General features: G+C 55.9%; 8 protein-coding genes across 8 annotated transcripts; 4 read left to right on the top strand and 4 right to left on the bottom strand.

The window, feature by feature from the left end:
• Nucleotides 1–3,947: 3,947 nt before the first annotated feature.
• On the top strand, nucleotides 3,948–6,444 carry CABS01_11405 (uncharacterized protein; the record flags this gene model as incomplete). Its single annotated transcript, XM_060544760.1, has 7 exons — nucleotides 3,948–4,029; nucleotides 4,088–4,463; nucleotides 4,515–4,586; nucleotides 4,643–4,766; nucleotides 4,814–4,990; nucleotides 5,050–5,313; nucleotides 5,359–6,444. 7 exons carry the CDS (start codon nucleotides 3,948–3,950, stop codon nucleotides 6,442–6,444), a joined length of 2,181 nt encoding a protein of 726 aa, XP_060397582.1.
• Nucleotides 6,445–7,268: 824 nt separating this feature from the next.
• On the bottom strand, nucleotides 7,269–8,108 carry CABS01_11404 (ABC transporter; the record flags this gene model as incomplete). Its single annotated transcript, XM_060544759.1, has 1 exon — nucleotides 7,269–8,108. One exon carries the CDS (start codon nucleotides 8,106–8,108, stop codon nucleotides 7,269–7,271), a length of 840 nt encoding a protein of 279 aa, XP_060397581.1.
• Nucleotides 8,109–8,894: 786 nt separating this feature from the next.
• On the top strand, nucleotides 8,895–10,637 carry CABS01_11403 (DNA polymerase alpha/epsilon subunit B; the record flags this gene model as incomplete). Its single annotated transcript, XM_060544758.1, has 4 exons — nucleotides 8,895–8,938; nucleotides 8,998–9,313; nucleotides 9,400–10,333; nucleotides 10,402–10,637. 4 exons carry the CDS (start codon nucleotides 8,895–8,897, stop codon nucleotides 10,635–10,637), a joined length of 1,530 nt encoding a protein of 509 aa, XP_060397580.1.
• Nucleotides 10,638–11,046: 409 nt separating this feature from the next.
• CABS01_11402 (uncharacterized protein) lies at nucleotides 11,047–12,684 on the bottom strand (the record flags this gene model as incomplete). Its single annotated transcript, XM_060544757.1, has 1 exon — nucleotides 11,047–12,684. The coding sequence occupies one exon, from the start codon at nucleotides 12,682–12,684 to the stop codon at nucleotides 11,047–11,049; it is 1,638 nt and encodes a 545-aa protein (XP_060397579.1).
• Nucleotides 12,685–14,957: 2,273 nt separating this feature from the next.
• On the top strand, nucleotides 14,958–16,050 carry CABS01_11401 (pyridoxal-phosphate dependent enzyme; the record flags this gene model as incomplete). The annotated part of the gene is made up of 2 exons (XM_060544756.1): nucleotides 14,958–15,043; nucleotides 15,099–16,050. 2 exons carry the CDS (start codon nucleotides 14,958–14,960, stop codon nucleotides 16,048–16,050), a joined length of 1,038 nt encoding a protein of 345 aa, XP_060397578.1.
• A 182-nt stretch (nucleotides 16,051–16,232) lies between these two features.
• On the bottom strand, nucleotides 16,233–16,874 carry CABS01_11400 (N-acetyltransferase; the record flags this gene model as incomplete). Its single annotated transcript, XM_060544755.1, has 1 exon — nucleotides 16,233–16,874. One exon carries the CDS (start codon nucleotides 16,872–16,874, stop codon nucleotides 16,233–16,235), a length of 642 nt encoding a protein of 213 aa, XP_060397577.1.
• Nucleotides 16,875–18,366: 1,492 nt separating this feature from the next.
• CABS01_11399 (methionyl-tRNA synthetase) lies at nucleotides 18,367–20,251 on the bottom strand (the record flags this gene model as incomplete). The annotated part of the gene is made up of 3 exons (XM_060544754.1): nucleotides 18,367–18,675; nucleotides 18,741–20,005; nucleotides 20,065–20,251. 3 exons carry the CDS (start codon nucleotides 20,249–20,251, stop codon nucleotides 18,367–18,369), a joined length of 1,761 nt encoding a protein of 586 aa, XP_060397576.1.
• Nucleotides 20,252–20,551: 300 nt separating this feature from the next.
• Nucleotides 20,552–21,137, top strand: CABS01_11398 (nuclear transport factor 2 domain-containing protein; the record flags this gene model as incomplete). The annotated part of the gene is made up of 2 exons (XM_060544753.1): nucleotides 20,552–20,597; nucleotides 20,671–21,137. 2 exons carry the CDS (start codon nucleotides 20,552–20,554, stop codon nucleotides 21,135–21,137), a joined length of 513 nt encoding a protein of 170 aa, XP_060397575.1.
• Nucleotides 21,138–21,166: the final 29 nt, after the last annotated feature.

The following is a 21,166-nucleotide window of genomic DNA, read 5'->3' as shown; positions in this document are numbered from 1 at the left end:
CTATTGTTGTCATTCAACTTGCTCAAGGAGACTAAACGTCAATCAACTCGATGGCACCTGGCACCTGGGCAAGCAAGTCTTGAGGGAATAACCAGACTAAATGTTAGAAGACACATATTTACAAACGTGAGGATTGGTTACACATACCTCAAAGGGCTGGGAGCAGGGCCGCGTCTAAGAGGACGATAGACTCGACAGAGATCTTTAACTTGATAGGTGTGGGAGGAAGTGCATGAGGGCAGTAGAGAGAGTGGGGTGTGCAGCAGAGGCGACCGGCCGAGGGCACGACCAGGCCGAAGGGACAGCACAACACAGCCAGTCAGCCGGATTTCCTACAAAGATGGGGACAGATGGGCAACATGGAGGGGGAAATCTTGAAAGAGGATATGCATGGAGGCATCATCAGCAGATGCATAACTTGAGAATGGGTATGTCAGAACGAGTAGGACACGAGGTGAAAGACGCCCAGCGGTCAAGGTCGAGGGCCCTCCAAGATTCCTCACCGTGGGTGGTGGGTCTTTGTAGCAGGTTACCAAATCAAGGGCTCTGTGGTTCCTGGTCTGGGGGACACTCGTCTGACTGATGCAATAACCAAGTTGGTTGTAGGGATAGAGAGAGGTGTGCACGCGTGCGTACGTGTGTGTGTGTGTGTACCCATGGAATGAAGAATGGTGGGAGGGAGGGAAGGATGAATGGACGGATGGATCCAATGTAACCGGCGCGGTACGGAGCGGTAATGCGTCCGTCACCCTTAGCTTACTAGGTACTCTGGATGAAGTTGCTCTTGGATCATGGATGGAAGGGGGCATAACGGAGCGTTGACGGACGGATCTTTTACCTCGATGTGCTGACCACCAACCGAGCCTTGCAAGTGCCACTTAGCAACATGAGGGTTATTAGAGAAGGTTACACAACGCTGCTGCAGACGAAATTGGCGTCCGGCATGCGGCGTGCGGCGCGCGGCGTATAGTGACCACCACCTCGAGGTAAGGTATCCCGTAAGGTGAGGTGAGATGGGCACTGCGGTAAGCAGACGCCACTACACATGACGGCCGAAAGGTGACACAGAGCCAAGCCCATGCTGCGATAGATTGGACCTCAAGGCACACTACGCTGTCATGGAAGGTCGCGAAGCCCCCACGGCAGCGGGTGAAGGTGGTCCAGTCTGCCAAGGAGAGAAGTCAAGACGGAACAATATTAGCTATCGGTGTATGCGGTCTGCCTCGATCATTCGTCCAGGTAAAGTCGCCGCTACTAGTGGAAGCCCGCTTGCGGCTTGCTATCGTCGCCTGTCATCCGTGGCCATGGTTTTGGAGCTCCCGACCAACAAGTGCCCTGGACAGGCCCGCTGAAAGGAGAAGGTCCCAGGAAATATAGGAGGCTTGCGTAGTTCTAGCAGGGCCGGCTTTGGGGGGAGTTTGTGTGCTTGTCGGGGTGTGAAAAATAGGGTTTACCGGGAGAATCCTACCGACGAAAAGGGACGACGAAAAGGCGGCACAAACAGGGGAGATGCCCATGCCCAGGTTCATTCGGTCCTCTCTCGGCTGTGGAGACATCGGGCCGCGACTGATAATGATATGTGAGGTACAGAGCGAGAAATCCGAAAGACACATGGCGAGCAGAGTCGTCGCTCGGATGATTTGATCAAACGAGGGAGAGACGTTACATAACTGGGAAGAGTTGTAAGGCCCGGACACGGTCAGTCTGTCCTGACCTCTGGTCTGTAGGCAGTGTTGATGCGGACCTGGAACGATGTCAGTGACCAGACCAAAGTGCAGTGAGGAGTCATGAGACCTGAATCGACACCTCGGCCACCGTGGTCTTGAACAAAACATGCGGTCAGAAGTGGAGGCGACAATGATCTCGCGCACCAAGGTGGAGGTTTGTAAGAAGCACTGGACCTCGGAGAAGGATGTGACGGGGCCAGAGAACAGAAGGATTCTTGCGAGGTATTTGCGTAACCAGTTTGTGGAACAGCAGGTAAAAGATGGCACTACTGCGTAGATTATGTTAGGGATGAGGCGCTTCTGACGCCTCGGTCAGCGAGCTTGGCCAGATGAGGGCAATATTGGAGCCAGTTGTATTTCTGTAGGATGCGACTGTTGGAGGTTGCAGGTTGTTTCGAAGCAACCCTGTCATTGAGAGGCAGCTACCTACGCAGTAACGCAGTAGTTGTCCAAGGTAAGGCAAGGTAAGCAGTGTTGGTGTTGCGGTGAGAGACGTTGGCGAAGGGAAGGTAAGCAACTAAGGTAGCCGTGGGTAGTAGGCGCGAGGTCAGAGGTTACGCAGGAACTTGGCGGGACGGAGCGTCGGGATGGCGGTATACAACGGTGAGCACGGGCGTCTCTGGAACGGGTATGCAGTACAGAAACGTTCGCACCTACGGTACCTTAGTACTTGAGGTAGGCACCTAACGGTCCAGGATGTCATCGGTCGATAGGTACGTCTCTTCGTGCCGTAGTCGTACCTTTTCTTTCCGTAAAGTACATCACATAAGGTACCTTGGCCTCTAAGACTTTTGACCGGTTCGTCGCATTATCTCACGTTCGCCTCGGACTTTCCCTGACGAAAAGAACAGACTCTTTCGTCTCCATGCCAAAAGACGGGAAGCCATGTCGAGATACCCTGCCATACATGGGCATCATGCGCCCTACTGTGTAAGCAAATCCACTTTAATATCTTCCTACCATACTGGGGGCCGTGCTACTCTCCTCTCTCCAGGCGCAGACGTAACCAGTTGCAGATCGCGGTTGCAGCAAATGATACTTTCAAGTTGCCTTGTGTAACCCCAAACAAGACCATGAATATCCCTCTTCCTTCCCTTTTGCTACTACCGTGCATGTGTACCTGCCTCTTGTCGACAGTTCCTACCCGAACCCCATAGCCGCGACGTAAAAGCTAGGAGCAGGCCGGGTAGAAGCGACATCATTCGCAACCCGAGCCGGATCGTCTTCGTCATCTTTTTCCATGAACCTGCTGCAAGCCCGCGACTCTCGACTTTTTGGATGACTGCACCTCATATCTCACATCAGTCCCCCCGCTATGGACCCCAGAGACCAAATGAGCGGCAGCCATGGCAGCCAAGACGGCATATGCGCCGCTTACGGTCCGGAAGGTTTGCCACGACGTTAATGGCCAGCAATTGGATACCCCCAACCAGACCGGTGAGCATCTTTTGCAACTGCTCAGGCTTGCCCGTTTGCTGTTCCCCGCCGCCCACAGAGACGAAGTTTTGGGGTCCAAATCACCAAGGCCGTATTCGTACCGGAGCAGATATCCATCAATCAGCACGGGGGCAAATTTCAACTGTGGTCAGATTCTCAGGTCATGGCATGCCTTCTCTGCATGCTCTCCATTTACCCGCAGGACCTAGACAGCGGTGCAACAACACAGGGGCTCTCGCCTGGCCTCATCGCCCGGCCTCGCCCAACCCTTCACCGAGGCGTGCTGCTGCTGATGCCTCCCTGTCCCGCGCACATTCGCGCTCCTTACGGACACTGCTGACCGAAAGCCCGCCCCCACATCGAATCCGACACCTTGTAAGGAGTCAAAGACAGCTCTGCTGCTCCGGTTCTGGGCCTGCATCTGTTTTAGCGAATTGCTGAGGATGGAGCTTGCTCCGGCCAGTGACCCCGGACGCTGGGCGCCGAAGAACGGACCCATACCGGCTCTATACAGCCAATAAGGGAACGGACCCATAAAAGTGACAAGGTCTGAGTGCACGGTGCAGTTTTCCCGGTCTGGACGCACTCACCTTGATCTTCACCCCGCGACGCGTCTGCCACTCTCATTCACCGTTCTGGACAGCTCGGGCCTGCCAACCCATGCTGCGACTTGACGACGCTTGACCCGCCTGCCTCATCTAATGTCGCCACACTGTATCCATCCATTGGAAATTCGGCACAAACAGAGTGTCGCAATTTCAAGACGCCGACATACCTGTTAGAATGGCTTCGCTCACCAACGATACGTCTATGAACATAGACGTTGACCTTGACGTTGACCTCCTGATTGGCGATGTTGTGGAGGGTGAGTAAACCCCCTCACATGTGCAAGCCGTGTATAGACCCAAGTCTAATTCGTACAGCTTCCAAACTGCCTGCAAAACGGCGGGCGACCAGCATCAAGCCTACTGTTGAGAAGGTCGCATCATACGCATTTGAAAATGGCCTTCTTCCCGACTCCTTGAGCGAACTCATTGACCTACTCACGAGGCCAAACCTGTTGGATCAGGCAAGCTTGAATACAATACTCAAGAATCTTTACCCCGCTACTCGGCTATCCAGTGATGTCGTCCTGAGGGTTGTGGGATGCCTCGGCCATGGGGAACTGAAGCCTTCCCTGGTTCTGCAGTCGAACATTCTGAAATGGCTAATCATGGCATACCACGTCATCGAAAAACCTGCCATCTTGTCGCAAGCCTACGCTGTTTTGTTCAATTTGCTAGATACGGCAGCCATTCGGTGCGGAATTTTCCTCTGTTGCGAACGGAAAAGGGGCTAACACGACTCCAGACCGCAACTTTGCCATCTACTCGCCTTGATCACACGCAGAAAACACGTCCGGCCTTTTAGGATCCAAGCTGTGTAAGTTGGTCCCTCTGCAATCGCAGGTGGTTCTCGGCGCTAATGGCACATCTCAGCCTCAACCTCTCCAGACAAACAGGGAATGACCCAGCATTGACAGGGCTCCTCCGGGTCTTCAAAGACTACTATCCTGAAATCATCGTCAGCGATGCCTTGAGGGGCAGGGCCTCGGCATTCAAGGTGAGAGGTGCCACGGCATTCAAAAGGTATTCGTACTGATTTGGTAGCACCCCGACGTGGAATGGCGCGAAAGGTTGAACCAGATCCAACATGACCATTCTCAACGGACTGCCGAAGCAGCCAGTCAGCCTCAGAACGGCTTCAGCGTCAACCATCAGGCTCTACGGGCCCGCGGCAATAAGTCCTCCAATCTCCCTCCTGTCTATACTTCAGAAGCCACAGAGGTAAGCGTTCGGAAGAAACACAGCCAGATAATGATGTGCCTGGCTAACAAGTACAAAAGACCTCCGTCACTCTAGAAGAGATTGATAGCGCCGATCGTCTTGCTCAGACAGTCGAGAAGATTGAGCTACCCAACCAGCTTGCGGCCGTACTAGCGGATCCCCTCTTGCAAAAATTCGTTGCCCTGAAAAAGGATGATGCTGCTTCAAAGCGCGTGGTTCATTGGATCGATGCCGTGCTCGAAGACGTGCTCAACGGTCATGCCGATGACAAGTCGTTTGCGGAGACGATGGAAATGCTGGAGGAATACGTGGCTCGTGTTAAAGTAAGTGTGGCAACCGGCCTTGGTTGAGTCTCGCTGACTGTGTAGGAAACTCCACCGGTCGTCTTGCAATTTTTGACGAAATTATTCACGACATGGAACGGCGTTGATGCTCGGGGTTCCATCCTAGGCATCCTCCAGTACGCGCCTCTCGTGGTGTTTGATGGCAAGCGTTTCAACCTCGTTTTCTTCATCAACTTTGCTGACTGTGTAACAGAGCTGTACAATGTAATTCTGAGGCCACTAGAGAAGTGCCTCCCTCCAACGGCCGAGTCGCAGCTAGCACTGCTCAAACTTTACCAAAACCTCCTCCGTCGCTGGACCTTTGTTCTCAACTCGCTTGACCAAGTACCCAAAGATGCCCCCGTCAATGCCTTTTTCGCAGTCATGGAGCACGCAAGCATCATCGCCCTCAACGTTGTCCAAGCTTCCCCCAGCGCGGCTGTCCACGGCGGTGTCCTTGACCTGTATGAACAGGCTGCCGCCAGCATCTCTGACCCTACACTTCAACCTCTCCTCCGCATTGCCAATCCGCCCGCGCAGCTCATCTACCTCCTCTTCTTCAGCCACTCCCTAGCAAACGTGTCGCGCCTGTGCACCGTCCTCGCCATATACAAGAAGGGCTTCGAGATGGCCATGTCCAGGCGACAGCCGACAACGTATGCCCCGAGCTACGTGAACCATTTCAACGGGTACCTCATGGACATTTGCAACTGCCTCTGGCGCGGCAAGGCTTTCAACGATGGCGATAAGAACGCTCTCGGCTGCCTTAGCGCGGGCCCCGTCACACAGCGGCTGCGCAGATATGTCGAAGACCTGGGTATGGACCTTGCGCTCCCGACGCTGTTTGGGTTCTCCTACTCGCCGCTTTTGAGCTTGCAGGCCATTGAGTGTATCCGCGAGCTGGAGGATCGTGAGCTAGCTGCGAACGAGGACGCCATCTCTACACGGCACGCGGGGCCGGTGACGTCAAACAGTTTAGCAAGGTTGGCAGACGCAAGGGGGTTGCGCATCACTTGGTCCGAGTATAGGATCATTGTTCTGCGGGCATTGGAGAGCAAGGGGTTGGGCGGTATCCCGTCGTTGATGAAGAATACCATGAAGGTCCTCATGAGCTCCAAGAGTACCACATAGAGATACCCTGTTGCCATGACACGGCTCGGCTCATGCCGGCAACAGGCTCGGAACATCTGCATTTATGATACCCCCTTTTCGGAGATGAGTAGCGCAGTTTTAAAGTAGATGTCTCTCTGACATTCTATTGCATGACCTGTTCATATCTGTCTAGTTGAGTCGACAGCTGATCCACCTTCCAAACGTCACGCCTCCCTTTTTGGTTGAAGACATAGGGTATCTCTGAAGCCGTGGAAATCCTAAAAGAAAATAAGTCCATGAGGACTGTGCCCGTCCCCTCGTTGAAGAGGTCTACTACATGACCAAACGCCGTCACCGAGCGAGGCCGGTTGAGAGTGCCCCCTTTTGTCCCCCCCCCCCCCAGTCCCCCCCCCCTTTTTTGTTGAAGAAAAAAGGTTTTCTTCAAGACGGGGAAAACCTAAAAAAAAAAAAAGCCACGGGGGCTTTGCCCCCCCCCCCCTTTAAAAGGGCTTCTACAAGACCAAACCCCCCCCCCCGGGGGGGGCGGGTGGGGGGGCCCCCCTTTTTCCCCCCCCCCCCCCCCCCTCGTCTGTATCATGACCTTTGTGCCTTTCTCTGTATGCCGTGGTCTAAGTTGAAAGACACACCGATGCGGTTATCGACCCCCTTGGTCGCTGCATCACAATGTTGAAAACCAAAAACGCACAAACGCCGTCCCTAATGCAGTTGAGTGCCGTAGACGCCGTTCTCTCTAGCAAAAATGCAGACAGAAATCTTGAAAAACAACCCAAATTGTTGAATCACGCCAATCACGAGCCAACCCCCCTCCGCTGCTCCAAACTCTCGTCAAAACATGAATAAGCTTATTTCAGCTTGTCAGACTCGTCGCCGTAGCCTCCAACGCCGCCAGTCGCGTACGTCTTGCCCTCAGGCGCGACCCTCGCCTGCGATCTCGGGCCGCGGTCCTTGAGATCCTTGCGCAGCCAGCCGAGGACCAGCTCGCCGAGGGTGCTGTTGCCCGTGGAGCCGTCGAGGCCCTCGATGAACTTGTCGGCCGTGTCCCACTCGCGGACGGTGCCGAGGTGCATGTGGACCAAGTGCGTCGGCCAGCCGGCGAGGTTGTCGAGGATGTGCGTCGCATAGACGATAGTGCAGTCGCGGATCTCCGTCTCGCGGCGCAGCCAGGCGAGGAACTCGGCACGGCTGAGGACGTCGAGGTCGACGGTGATCTCGTCGAGCAGGAGGATGGTCCAGGGCCGGATGAGGCCCATGGCGAGCTGGACGCGGCGGCGCTCGCCGTCCGAGACGGCGTGCATGCGCCAGGCGGTGTCGATGTCGAGGACGCTGACGAGCTCGTCGCGGCGGTCCGGGTAGGCGTCGCCGCCGACCGACCTCAGGAGCTCGAGGACGCCAATGTCGGTGCGGACGATGGGGTTGAGGACCCACTCGAGGCCGAGGTAGGTGACGCCCTCGAGGCCGTCCTTGAAGGGGTCGATGCCCGCGATGGAGATGCCGCCCTGCGGGGCGAGGCGCTTGCCGGCGAGGAGGCGGAGGAGGGTGGTCTTGCCTGCGCCGTTGGCGCCGATGAGCAGGGTGCGGGAGCGGGAGGGGACGGAGAGGGAGATGTTCTTGAGGCCGGAGCTCGAGTCTTGGAAGTTGTAGCTAAGGTTTGTCACCTCGATCGTGGGCGATTTTTGGGCCATTATGAAGGTTTGTGTTGGTAAAGCTGTCGACAGCGAAATCTAAGGAGTATGAAAGTGAAGAACGGCAGAGAAAAGAGCACGAGTTTGGTCGTGAGAAGCTAAGAAATATTCAGAGAGGAAGGGAGGGAGATGTGAAGCAAGGGCAAAAAAGTAGGCGACGCATCATTCACACCGCCCACAAACTAAAGGCGTCATGACCTGACCCTCCGGCGATACTACGGGAAGACGGAGACCGAGGGGCCCAGAACCCAAGTGTCTTAACACTTTACCGCGCATTGGATTAGCAACCAAGTTAACCAAAGCCTGGCGGGATGGCGGGGGAGGGAGGGAAAAAAAAAAGTGCCCCTCATTCTCATTCCAGAAGGGCGAATGATGACACACACAGGGAGTACCTTAGGTACCTTACGTAGAGAGCAAGGGAGCCCCGCCATCCAATTGACTTTCAGGTTGGTCGAACCACTGGACGGACGGAGGGCACAGTCCCTGAACCGTCTCTCCGGGCCGCTCCAAGCACCGGGGCGGGGCTCTCCCCGGGGGAGCAAGCCACAGCCAGAACAGCCCAAGGTGCCTTACAGGGAAGCAGCCCCTCCCAACCACAATTAACGCCAAAATTCGCGACTTTTGCCAGCCCAGAGTCCTCCGACGCGTCTGATGTGCGCATTCAATTCACATCCCGGCTTCACACATCCACCACGCCGATTGACACTACGCAAAAGCTCTTTGCTACTCAGTCACATCACATCTACCGTCAGCAAAAGTCGAGAGAAACACAACTCATCTGCTGCAATGGTCACCCTCGAAGAAGCCACCACGCTTCTCCAAAAGCCAGCGTGTGTTCCTATTGATCTATAAACCCAGAAGCTCGCTAACCAGCTTCCTTGAACCACAGCGACGCAACATCGTCCTCGTCGAATCTCGTCCGCGCACCGTCATCCTACAAACCCCTCCGCACTTTTGACCTCCCCAAAGACCGCTCCTACCAGCAGCAGTATGCCGACGTCTATTTCCTCCGCCTCACCTCCATCCGGCCCGCCGTCGACGCAGTCGCAGCCGAGGCCTGGGACGGTACCGTCATAGGCGGCGAGGAGGCCCGCCATGTCAACCGTGTTCTCGACGTCCGCCAGGGCGAGCTGTGCTGGGTGACGGGGACGGTCTACATGGACATGGCATTGAAGCCCAATATCTTGGAGGACGTTTCCAAGGATGTACGTCCCATGACCTCTCTTATGCCACTCCCTTTTCAAGCTGTTTTCAAAGTCTCGCAAAGTCCCGGACTAACGAAGAAACACAGCGTTGGATCTCTGCTCCCATCTCCACGGACCGCTACTACTCGGACGAAGACAAGGACACAATCATGCTCGAAGACGACTCGGGCCGCATCCGCCTCGTCGGCGACATCCTCAAGTCCATCCACCTCGTCACGGGCACAATCATTGGCGTAATGGGCTCCGAAAACGCAAACGGCGAGCTCGAAGTCATCGACGTAAAGTTCCCCGACATCGCGCCCCAACCAACCCGCTGGACCCTCGCAAACGACCCCTCAGAAGACCACGACATGTCTGGCACACCGTCCCAAAAACGACCCTCCTCCAAGATCGCCATCGTCTCGGGCCTCTCCTTCTCAGGCACAGACGCCTCCTACGCCCTCGAACTCTTCCTCCTCCAAGAATATCTCCTTGGCGAAGCCCTCTCCCCAGCAACCCAATCCGAGCTCACCTCCATTTCCCGCCTCATCATCGCAGGAAACTCCATCGACAGCACCACCGCCGCCACGGCCGACACAACCACAACCACATCCGCAACCAACGGAAGCAGCAAAGCCTCGTCCACCGTCAAAAAATACGGTTACGACGCGAGCGCCTACAACCCGCTCCCGAGCCAGCTCTTTGACGACTTCCTCGCCGACCTCCTCCCCTCCCTCCCCGTCACCCTCATGCCGGGCACCCAGGACCCGGCCAACGCGAGCTACCCGCAGCAGCCGATCCACGCCGCCATGTTCCCGCGCTCGCGGCCCTACTGCGCCGCGCCCGACGCCGAGGAACCCGGCTGGCTCGACACCACGACGAACCCCTGGGAGGGCGAGGTCGACGGCTGGAGGGTTCTCGGCACGGGCGGGCAAAACGTCGACGACGTCTTCAAGTACGTCGACAGCGACGACCGGCTCGGCATGATGGAGGCCATGTGCAGGTGGCGGTGCAGTGCGCCGACTGCGCCGGATACGCTTTGTGAGTTTTGCCCCTTGACTTATCCCCTTATCTGGGGATGACCACTTGACTAATTGCGATCATTTCAGGGGCCTATCCCTTCCAAGACGACGACCCGTTCGTCATGAAGAATGCGCCGCACCTCTTCTTCGCCGGCTGCCAGCCCGAGTTCTCGACAAAGGTCATTGAGGGCGGCGACGGGCAGCAGGTCCGGTTGATTACGGTGCCGTCCTTTGCAGAGACCAAGGAGCTGGTGTTGGTGGACACGGAGACGTTGGAGGTTTCAAAGGTCAAGATCACGACGACTTCAGCAGCGGCATCATGATGGAGAAGAGAGAGAGAGAGAGAAAGAGAGCTGGGAATGGCTGTGGAGGAGAGCATATAAAAAGGTTTATGATTTGATATACCCCCACCCTCGAGCTATGAAGAAAAATGCAAACATCTCCATCATGGAGCGGAGATTCTGAGTTAATGGCTTCCAATTTTTTAAGGTCTAAAGATGAAATTCAACGCTGTGGAGGGTGCTCTATGAACCAATCGCCCGCTCAAAAGGGGCCGCAGGAGTGAAACGTCCCTATGCATCTGCGAATCCGGAGAAGAGACCAAATGCTACCGTCTCTCCCAAACCCAGCATCCAGATCCTCGTACGCCGACGAAGAAACGCAACTAACCGCAAAGCGAAGCAAAACCAAGAACCCAAAGCAAACCCCATTCCCAAATGCAAACCCACGCAATCAAAAAGTCCCATCCTGAAAGAGAAGAGAATCCTCCCAATCCTCATAGCAATAATCCTCTTCATCATCACCAAAGTCGTCCTGCTGACGGCGCTTAAACTGCCCATTCGTGGCCTCCCAAATTTTGCGGATCGCAGCCGGCAACGAGTCGAGCTTCTTCTGCGCCTCGCCCGCCTTGACGCTGCGGTACGACTGCATGACCCGGTCGTCGCGCCACAGGTCCTTCTCGCCGCGTTTAGCGCGACGGATGTTGGCCGCGTACTTCATGTTGAGGACGATTTTCTCTTGGCCTAATGGTCCTTTTCCAGGGCTATCACCTCCATCGCCACCGCTGCCGTCACCATCACCGCCGCTGCTGCTGACGCCCGTGTTGACGAGAATCTCGATAAACTGACACGGCAAGCCGCGGAGCGTGCGGACGACCTCGGAGGATCGCTCGAAAAAGTCGAGAAACGAGACGTCACCCGTGCGCGGGTCGCGCTGGGGCGTGATGTCGATGGTGAGGGTGTGGATGCGCGGGCGGATGGGCCGCAGGCCGCGGAAGACGTTGATGGCGTTGGCCATGCTGAGGCGGTAGGGCGCGTTGGCGCGGTTGGCCTCGGCGACGATCATGAGCTTGCGGAACTTGTGGCCGAAGCGGCGGATGTCAATGTCGGCTGCCGTGTGGCCGTCAGCCAAGAATGACGAGGACGAGGGTCTGTTGGTGACGACATCGTCTTCGTCAGAGTACTCGTCCGCGCTGTCTGCCTCGTAGTCGGAGAGGGCGTCGTTGTCGGTGGCAAGCGGGTGTTGGACCACGATCTCGTTCTCGCCCTGCGCGTTGAGGGCGGGAAGTTCGGCGGCGTCGCGGAGGAGGTAGAGGAACGTGTTTTCGCCGTAGAGGGTGTTGAGAGCCTCCTTTCTGACTTGGCGGCATGTTCGAATGAGGTCGGTGCGGATGCCTACTCTGTTCCGGGGGTAGACTGCGGACCAGCCCTGGTGGACTCGGATGGGCTCGTCGGCGACTAGGATGTACTTGTAGATATCCTCTCTGATCTCGAGGGGAATTCGAAGAAAGGGGCAAGTGCGGCTCTTGGGCTGCGGCTCTGGCTCCGACTCCGGGGTGGCTGTTCTTGATAAGATGCCACTGTAGCGGCCTGAACTGGGTCTCACTTGCCAGCTTCCAGGACGAACTACCTCTTTGCCCTTGTTGCGAGGGATCGTGGACTTGTTCTTCAGATCGGACCGAGAAGATTGAGACTGGAGAGGAGGAGACATCAAAGGAGCGCCCCAAGTGAAATGGGCCGTCGACTTCCTCGCAAAGGTTGCTCCATAATCACGCGGTGGGGGCCTCTCACGAACGGCATGGTAATCGTGAGCATTGGTGTTGCCGCCAGTTCTGCGTCGTTTGCTGGGTTGGATCGTGCCGTCGTCATTGCTGTCTTCTTCGACAACGGCAATGGACCGCTTGTGGCCTGCGATGACGATTGTAGTCTCATCTGGCTTGGGAGTCTTTGACTTTTTGGCTGAGGCGCGTTTCTCCTGCTTCTTCTTCGAAGACGCGGCCTTGGATGTCTTGCTTCGAGGTGCGCTTGCAGTGGCCGGCTTCTTGACCAGACCGGAACTCTTGGCCACGCGGGAGACCTTGGATGGAGGCATACTGCAACTGATAGTGGGATCGGGACTGACTGTGTCTGAAGTCGAATTCGGCGCTCCCGAAACCGGCGAGAGAATCAATACTTTAGATATATAGGCGTATGTCTGTGTAAGATTTCGTGGCAAATGACTTGAAGTTGTAGGAGTTCCCGTCAGTGCTACTTTAGTCAGTAAATGGTAAAGCTCACAACCCGCTGGCCCAATATCAAAGCATGCTTACCTTCCTTATTAGATTGTGCTTTGATCAAATCTTCAACCTGTTGTAGGATGAAGTGCCCGATAGGCAAGTCTCGTTGTCTTCAAAGCATAAAGAGGAAGAAAAGTCAACGGATAAATCAGAACGAGAGGCAAGAGCTACGAAGACTCCTGCTTCCTTTGAGACAATGGTTTCTTGAGGTAGTGAAGGGTGGGTAAAAGAGACTTGGAGGTTGCAATTATGCCTTCGTGAAGAATAAAGCCTCGCAAGGTAGCAAAGAAGCAAAAGATTGTGGAAAGCTAATCTGTCTTGATTAGTGTGTGCTGCCCGTTGCTTTGATTCTCAGCCTTGGTCGGCGATTTGCTTATTGTCGTATGCCTCGTCGGCTGGAATACTTGGGAAAGAAGTTTGTGACGACAGAAGAGGAACTATTGTGGTGGAATGATATTGCGGTGAAATAATTGAGGCGCTAATGAGGTGTTGGTGGTGAAATAGAGCTGGAGGACAAAGTCGTGAGATAAGCACTTGATGTCTTTTATATTGCCCTGAGATGAAGGAAAGAGGGGTCCTCCCATGCGCAGAAAATGAAGAGGGAAGGAGTACCTTTTGGAATGCCCGTGAAGAGCTCCCCTGAATTTGTTCTTGGGGGGGCAATCAAATCAACGTCGACGATTTCTGCAGAGATACCTGGGTATGAGGCAGTTGCAGATGGGTAGACTATCACAGGATGAGGAATTTAGTCTTGCGAAATGAATTATTGTCAAAGGATAGAGAGGATTTTGATCATCTAAAGCCAATAAGATTCCTAAGTAAAGAGACTCTAGAGGGTCAAAAAGAGTTCACCCCCCGGTGTTGAACTGGGGCTACATCTCTTGGTGCTCATGCTGGGAATCGAACTTGGAGCCTGTCGTCGAGTAGGCTGTGGGCGTAATTGCTGATTGTTGACCTTGAACCACTCCACCACCCATCCCAGTTTGACCTGACCTCCCGACCTAGAGAGGCGCCTGCTGGTTGGTGACAGGAATGGACTGTAGGGGGTATATGAAGGCATACTCCTGTGTATTCAGACAAGTATATGCCTTAGGTATCAAGCAAGATGGAGCTTGGGAAAGTGCTAAGCAGGTACAAGGGGGGACAATAACTCTAGTCAATGTTGCATCCTCTCAAACTATCAATCTTGACAAGAACTCTGGCTTCATGACCATGATGACGAGAGAGCCTGTTTCTATTTCTATACTCATGAGACTATAAGTCAGTTTTTGTTGGTTTCACAGGGTCGGGGATTCCAATGCCCCCCAAAATCCTTTCTATGCTGCCCTCTCTTCCTGGCGCCTCTCCTCAGACACAGCCGGTACTATTTCAGGATGGCAAAATGACTTTTTTAGAACACGCCTAGCAACGACATTCCTTTAATTTGCGTACCAAGCATTACATATTTCTCAAAATGACGGCCTGGAGGTCGGCTCCGTTGCTGTCGCCATGTCCGGAGGCCGGGCATGTTAGAGTGCCCCGGCTCGGCTTCCGGCCACCGATCGGCAAAGCTCCCGGTTGCCGTCGGATCCCTGTTCCGGCCCCGTGCAACCGTGCATCCGCATCCGCAAGTGCGCCCTTTACTTGACTCAATGCAGTAACTTGACACTCTTAGTCGGGCCAGCGCGCCATGGCAAGTTATCGAGAAGCTTCTTTACCGGCGGTCATCAACTTATACAAGAAACCCAACACATGAATGAGGTTGTTTCTCAACGTTACCAGAATCGCACGAATTGGCTTATTCACTACGCACTTGACGCTGATTGAGATATATTATTTGAGCGCTCTGAATCTTAGAGACCAAGTTTCTCGCAGCAGGCACCCGTGGCTTTAATTCTTCATTTTTCCATCTCACCAACATCGTCGAAATCTGGGCTTCAAGTTCTCAGAGTTCAAGGCCCATCGAAAAAGGAGCTTATGTGTGTACCCACATGCTACTCCGACTTTGCCAAGTTGTCCTCGGAATAAATCCCACCGGCTAACTCTATTCAGTTCACACCAGAGAAAAAGCCTCCATCACCAAGCCTCCAGCTTCGTCAAATCGGTCAAAATGGGTTCCCTCGGTCCAGACACCAAAAAGCCGTGGATCCAAACACCATGCATCGCATCAGCTACTCTGTCTCGCGCAGCAGGATGGTCAGTCTTCCCATGACACCTGCCTACCTGAACCCCGTCAACTGACACCACCCAGCAACATCTACCTCAAACTTGAAAACCTCCAACCCTCAGGCTCCTTCAAGTCCCGCGGCGTAGGCAACCTCATGGTCCGCGCCGCCGCCGACGCGCCCGCCGACCAAGAATCCCACTTCTACTGCTCCTCGGGCGGCAACGCCGGCCTCGCCTGCGCGACCTCGGCCATCGCCCTCAACCGCAAGGCCACCATCGTCGTGCCCATGACCACCTCCCCGCTCATGATCTCCAAGCTGCGCCTCCTCGGCGCCGACGTCCGCCAGATCGGCGCAAACTGGGCCGAGGCGGACGCCCACCTCCGCGAGGTGATGCTCGCCAACGACCCGGCGGGCGTGTACGTGCCCCCCTTTGACCATCCGCACGTCTGGGACGGCGCGGCCACTATCGCCGATGAGCTCGTCGCGCAGTTGGCATCGTCATCGCCGGGGAACGAGGTCGAAGTCAACGGGATTGTGTGCTCCGTCGGCGGCGGCGGGTTACTAGCCGGTCTCGCGCAGGGCGTCTCGCAGAACCAGTGGCCAGGGAAGGAACCGCGGCTGATGGCCGTGGAGACGGTTGGCGCGGACAGCCTCAACGCCAGCGTGCTCGCCGGTGAGCACGTCACGCTGCCAGGGATAAAGTCCATTGCGGGATCGCTGGGTGCGGTGCGCGTTGCGGCGAGGGCGTGGGAGGTGGCGAGGGATACGCCCGGGTTCCAGAGCGTGACGGTCACGGATGCCGAGGCGGCGCTGGCGTGTGTGCGCTTTGTGGATGACGCGCAGCTGGTGGTTGAGGTTGCTTGTGGTGCGACAGTTGCGACGGCGTACAACGGTGCGCTTAGGAAGCATTTCGGTGCGGGCATGTCGGACGAGGAGTGGGCGAAGCAGAACATTGTGCTTATTGTGTGTGGCGGTTCGAATGTTACTATGGAGATGTTGAACGAATACCGTTCAAAATATGGCAATGCTTCATGATATCATCTCATCGGTACTTGGGAACAGGCAGCATAAAAGTAGGCATCAGCTTGGGCATGCCCCGAGGATAGACTCTGTCCGGAGGATTTGAGGCGAGACCTTAGAAGACACGAGAACGGGACAAGACTAGACACACATGGTTGTAGACAGCTGCCGGGTCATATTCCTCGGCATCAAACCCCCTATCTAGAATACGAGACCTCACGATACTCATCCGCAGCCTTCGTGCCAGCAGAAGAGGCCACAAACTCATCCATGTCCCCAAGAACCATCTGAATCTCGCCAAAGTAATTCACCTCCCCCTTCTGCACGAACCCCAGCCGCCGGAATAGCGCAATGCTCGCGGCATTGCCCTCCTTAATCTTCACCATCAAACCCTTCAGCTGCGCCGCCTTCTTGGTCGTTCCCTTGCCCCCCTCCCCTCCATGAACATACTCCTCGAGGATCTGCGTCTTATTCCGGTGAACGTACGTCAACAGCGTCGTCACGGCGGCATGGCCGATACCCCTGCCGCGGTGCTCCTTGGACGCTACCATGACGTCCACCTCGCCGACGTACAACCCTTCGTTTGCCGCGGCGGCCTGGCCTTCTGCATCTTCGTCGTCATCGTCGTCGTAGGGATAGATGAAGAAGTTGATATCACCAATCATCCGTTCCGAAGCATCAACCTCGCCCGCTTGCACGGTCTCGGTCGACGACGAGTCGAGAGGCTGGCAGATGATGAAGGTGAGTTTATCGTGAGAGGTGCGCCACGACTGCTGGTTCTCGTACTCCTCTTCCAACGTAAGCGGCTCCGATGCTGTGGCTTCCTGGATATCCTGCATGGTAGGAATCGCGCAGTTAGTCTTATATCCCACCCGTCTGCACCATGAATCTGTATCATCACTGGATGACTTCAACGTAAGTGCACTTGTTTGCGGGCTACTGGGCTGACCGGATCACTCATCCACTCATGATATCGTTCCACATGTCTTGCCTCGTAGGGGACGAGAGTCACCCTCGGCGTCACGATGGCTATTCCGCATGTAAGCGCACATTATCACCCCAGAACAGATCGCGCCACATCTCCGTCTCTGTCTCTCTCTCTCTGTCTCTCGAGAACAGAAGTGGCGCGTGGGTGCGGTAGGTACATGCCTGTATGCTCATTCAACCTCATTGTGCACTTTGCATAAGTCGTTTCCAAGGTTGCTTTCCGTCCTTCACAAGTTCACAACTGCAGCACTCCGTATCCGTAGTTGCTGTCCCTCTCACAGGTTCCACTCCGAAAAGCCAAAACGCCGCCCCGCCGTCTCGCCCACAACAAAGCTCCTCTTCTCTCCTGCAGGCGTCCGAAAAGAGGGGAATGAAGACCTAGTCCAAGGGTACCTGCGGCTAAGACAAGTGTACGATGTGGTCAAGGATGGAGTTCTGGCCCAGAGAGTCCACAGTTTACAAGCTCCCAGCTAAGTCAACGTGCCAGAGTGGTTAATGGGCTGCCCTGCTACGGATCCATCAGGACTTGTCCTGTTCCAGCAGTTGAGGCAGTGGCTTCGGTCGCGCAAGTTCGAATCTTGTCGTTGACGGTGTTCTCTTTTTTTCTCGGTCCCAAGAGTTCCCAAGACTTTCGAGGCGAGTGGACATGTGCGAGTTGGAGAGTGAATACTTTGTGCTGGAGTTGTAGATGCGAAAGCTTGGGGGGAGCTCACAGCCCGGCCCCACTCTGAATAGCTCATCCATACCTAGGTAGGTGCCACGTAGAACCAAACAGCAAACACAACAACCATTCGATAGTTTTGAATGAGAAAAAGTTGGCAAAAAGAAAATTTGATCATCGGCACCCACGATAGAAACGGAAGATTGTATAAAGAGCAAAAGAGCAAAAGATGAACGCGAATGCGTCAAGGACAGGATTCGAACCTGCGCGACCGAAGCCACTGCCTAATCTGGAATCAAGGTTTGATAGCAGGGCAGCCCATTAACCACTCTGGCACCTTGACTAGTGACTTGTTGTTGAAATTCCACTCCCTTCATCGCACCAAGTAGCGCCTCACTCCAAGAGCGCGCAAACGACGCTGCCTCGACCACACCTCACAGCTTGCCCTCACAAGCCGATCTCTTCGAGGCATCTTAGATGGACCCTGCAGCAATTGGATCATCTTCCGGAACAAGCCCTCGAATCGCACTCCAGCTAAAACAGGCCCTTGAACCTTCGTTTGGTGTGATTACACAATATCTATACACCATCTTACAATCGGCATCAACAGCGGAGATAGTACACATATTTACACGGGGCAAAAGCCCACTTCTTGATCACTTCCCGACCCGACATCTCCCCACTCAATTCTCAGCCGGCTGGGGAGGGAACAAGCTGTTGAACTCGCCGGGACGTCCCAAGTCAACCGCAGGCGTGCCGTACGCCAAGTCCTTGCCAAACACCGCATCCTCAAAGCGGCGCTTGCCAGCCTCGACGCCCATCATGTCAAGCAGCATACCCATCTTGGTCGGCATCACCGGCTGCAGGAGGATGCCGGCGGAGCGGACGGCTTCCGACGCGTAATAGATCACCTCGTGCTTAGCGGCCTGGGCCTCGGGATCCGTCGAGTTGGCCAGCTTCCACGGTTCCGCGGCGGAGATGTACTTGTTTGCCTGGACACGTCGAGTCAGTATCAAATCATACAAGTCAGCCCCGGTGCATGTAGGCTTGTCCATACCTCGGACAGAACGTGGAGAACGCTCCGGATGGCGGCGTTGGGATTCAGCTCGTCCATGTGCTGCGCCATGGACTGCGCCATCCCGTCAACCAACGCCTTCAACTCCTCGCTGCCTTCAACCTTGTGACTCGTCGGCGCGCTGCTCTTCTCCGCCGCCCACACCACCGAATCCCGAAGCTTCCACTTCTTGCTCTTAGCCACGCGGTTCATCAGGTTCCCCACCGTCGACTGCAAGTCCTTCTGATACCTGGCAATGACGAGCGAGTTCTCATAATCCGCATCCTTCTCGATCCCGCCGTCCCGCATCATAAAGTACCGCATCGTGTCCAGACCCCACCGGTCGATCGCGAAGAACGGGTTCACCACGTTGCCCAGCGACTTGGACATCTTCTTCTTCCCCAGCGTCCAGTGCGCGTGGCTGAGAAGCTGCTTCGGCAGCGGCAGGTCCAGCGCCATCAGCAGCGCCGGCCAGTACACCCCGTGGAACCGCACGATATCCTTGCCAATGACCTGCACGTCCGCCGGCCACCCCCCCTCGTGCTCGCGGCCGGGCCGCCAACCGGGAAAACCGGCTTTCGTAAGGTAGTTGATGAGCGCGTCGACCCATACGTAAATCGTCTGCGTCGGGTCGTCCGGCACCCGCACGCCCCAGTCCAGCCTCTGCACCGGCCGCGAGATGGACAGGTCCTCGAGGTTGTTGGACACCCACGCCACCACCTCCTTCTGCCGCGCCCTCGGCACGATCCAGTCCGGGTTCGCCTCGTAGAACGCGAGCAGCCTCTCCTTGAGCGCCGTCATGCGGAAGTGGTAGTTCTTCTCCTCGATCCACTCCACCTCGTTCCCGGACTCCACGGCCGCCATGATGGTCCGCCCCGTCTGCGGCTCGACCCGCCGCTCAATCTCGTTGTTGCCGTAGAAACACTCGTCGCTGACGCAGTACCACCCTTCGTGCTTGGATTCGTAAATGTATCCCTTTTCCTTGAGCAGGTGCCAAAAGTGCTGCACCGCCTCCTTGTGGTCCTGGTCCGTCGTGCGGATGAAGTGGTCGTTGGCCATGCCGATGGCCTTTGCCAAGTCCCGAAACTTCTCGGCCGTCGTGTCGCAGAACTCCTTGGCCGGCACGCCTTGCTTCGCCGCCGCCTGTTGGACCTTGGAACCGTGCTCGTCCGTGCCGGTGCAGAGGATCGCGGTCCGGCCCTTGAGGACTTGCCAGCGCTTCAGGACGTCTGCCAGGAGCATCGAGTACATGTGGCCGACGTGTGGTGCTGTTGGGTCGAAATGTTAGCTTGGGCCTGATAGAGGGCCCCATGGGAATTGCACATACATGCATTGACGTAAAAGATGGGCGTCGTCACGTAGTACGGCTTGTCGCCCTTGCTGTCGGAGCTCGCGAAACGGCGTCGCGATGTCTGCCCGTGGGTGCACGAGGGGCAGACCCAGGGCGATCGCATCGCCGGGACATGGCGGCGATTGCGGAACGCCGAAGCTGTCGATAGCCTTGCTGGTCTCATCGAACCTGTTGTTGTCGAGCTTACCGCTTAAGAAGCGTGCCGTCAACAGCTGGGATGGGCAGGTTGCGTGATGAATCGAAAGCTTGCAATGTTCCTCGCTCCGAATGCACCGTACGGATTGTGTTTGTCGATAACGGCCCAGAGCTCTTATCGGCGCGCGATCCCTGTAATGCCCCGCCAAACTTCTTCCCTAAGGTAGTCCTTTCAACGCTTGCATTGTTGCGACAACACCGCCGAGTACACAATACGATTTCCCTCAATACAACTCGGGCTGAAGCACACGAACAGAGCACCGCAATCATGTCTCTCCCCTCTCGCGAAACAGAAATGAGGGCCTCGGCCGACGGTACTTCCATTTCCATCCCCTCCCACCAGACTCACTCTCTACCTCATGATCGAACTAACTCATGCATCCCCAGCGGCCTCAAACTTCGCAGACGCCTATTACGAAGCCCTCAACCGCCGCAAACAAGGCGGCACCCTCGAAAAGTTCTACACAACCTGCTGCTCTAAATACCCTTCCCCGCCCGACATCTCCATCAACGGCGCCGTCCTCCAAGGCGGTCCCGACGAGTACGTCGCCCTCCTCGACGCGCAGGGCGCCGACGTTCACCACGAGGTCGAGTCCCTCGACGCCCACGTCGTCAATAGCGATTTCTCCCTGGGTTGCCCCGAGCACCTGCAAAAGGGCGACGAAAAGGGCGCAAAGTGCAGCATCATGGCGCAGGTCACGGGCAGGGTACACTACGGCAGGGGCCGGGATGCTCCCGCAAAGACGTTCAACGAGGTGTTTGTGCTGGTGCCGAATTGGGATACGTTTGGCAAGAATCCGCCGAGGGGCGCGAGGCGGTGGTTGATTATGAGCCAGAACTTTCGCGCGCTGTGAGATGGGGGAGAGCATGGAATGGGCCTTTT

This window comes from Colletotrichum abscissum, assembly GCF_030869225.1.
Source record: "Colletotrichum abscissum strain IMI 504890 chromosome Unknown Scaffold_31.1, whole genome shotgun sequence".
Classification (NCBI taxonomy): Eukaryota; Fungi; Ascomycota; class Sordariomycetes; order Glomerellales; family Glomerellaceae; genus Colletotrichum; species Colletotrichum abscissum.
Note: the sequence above shows the minus strand (reverse complement) of the source record. Positions and strands in the feature narration are given on the sequence as shown.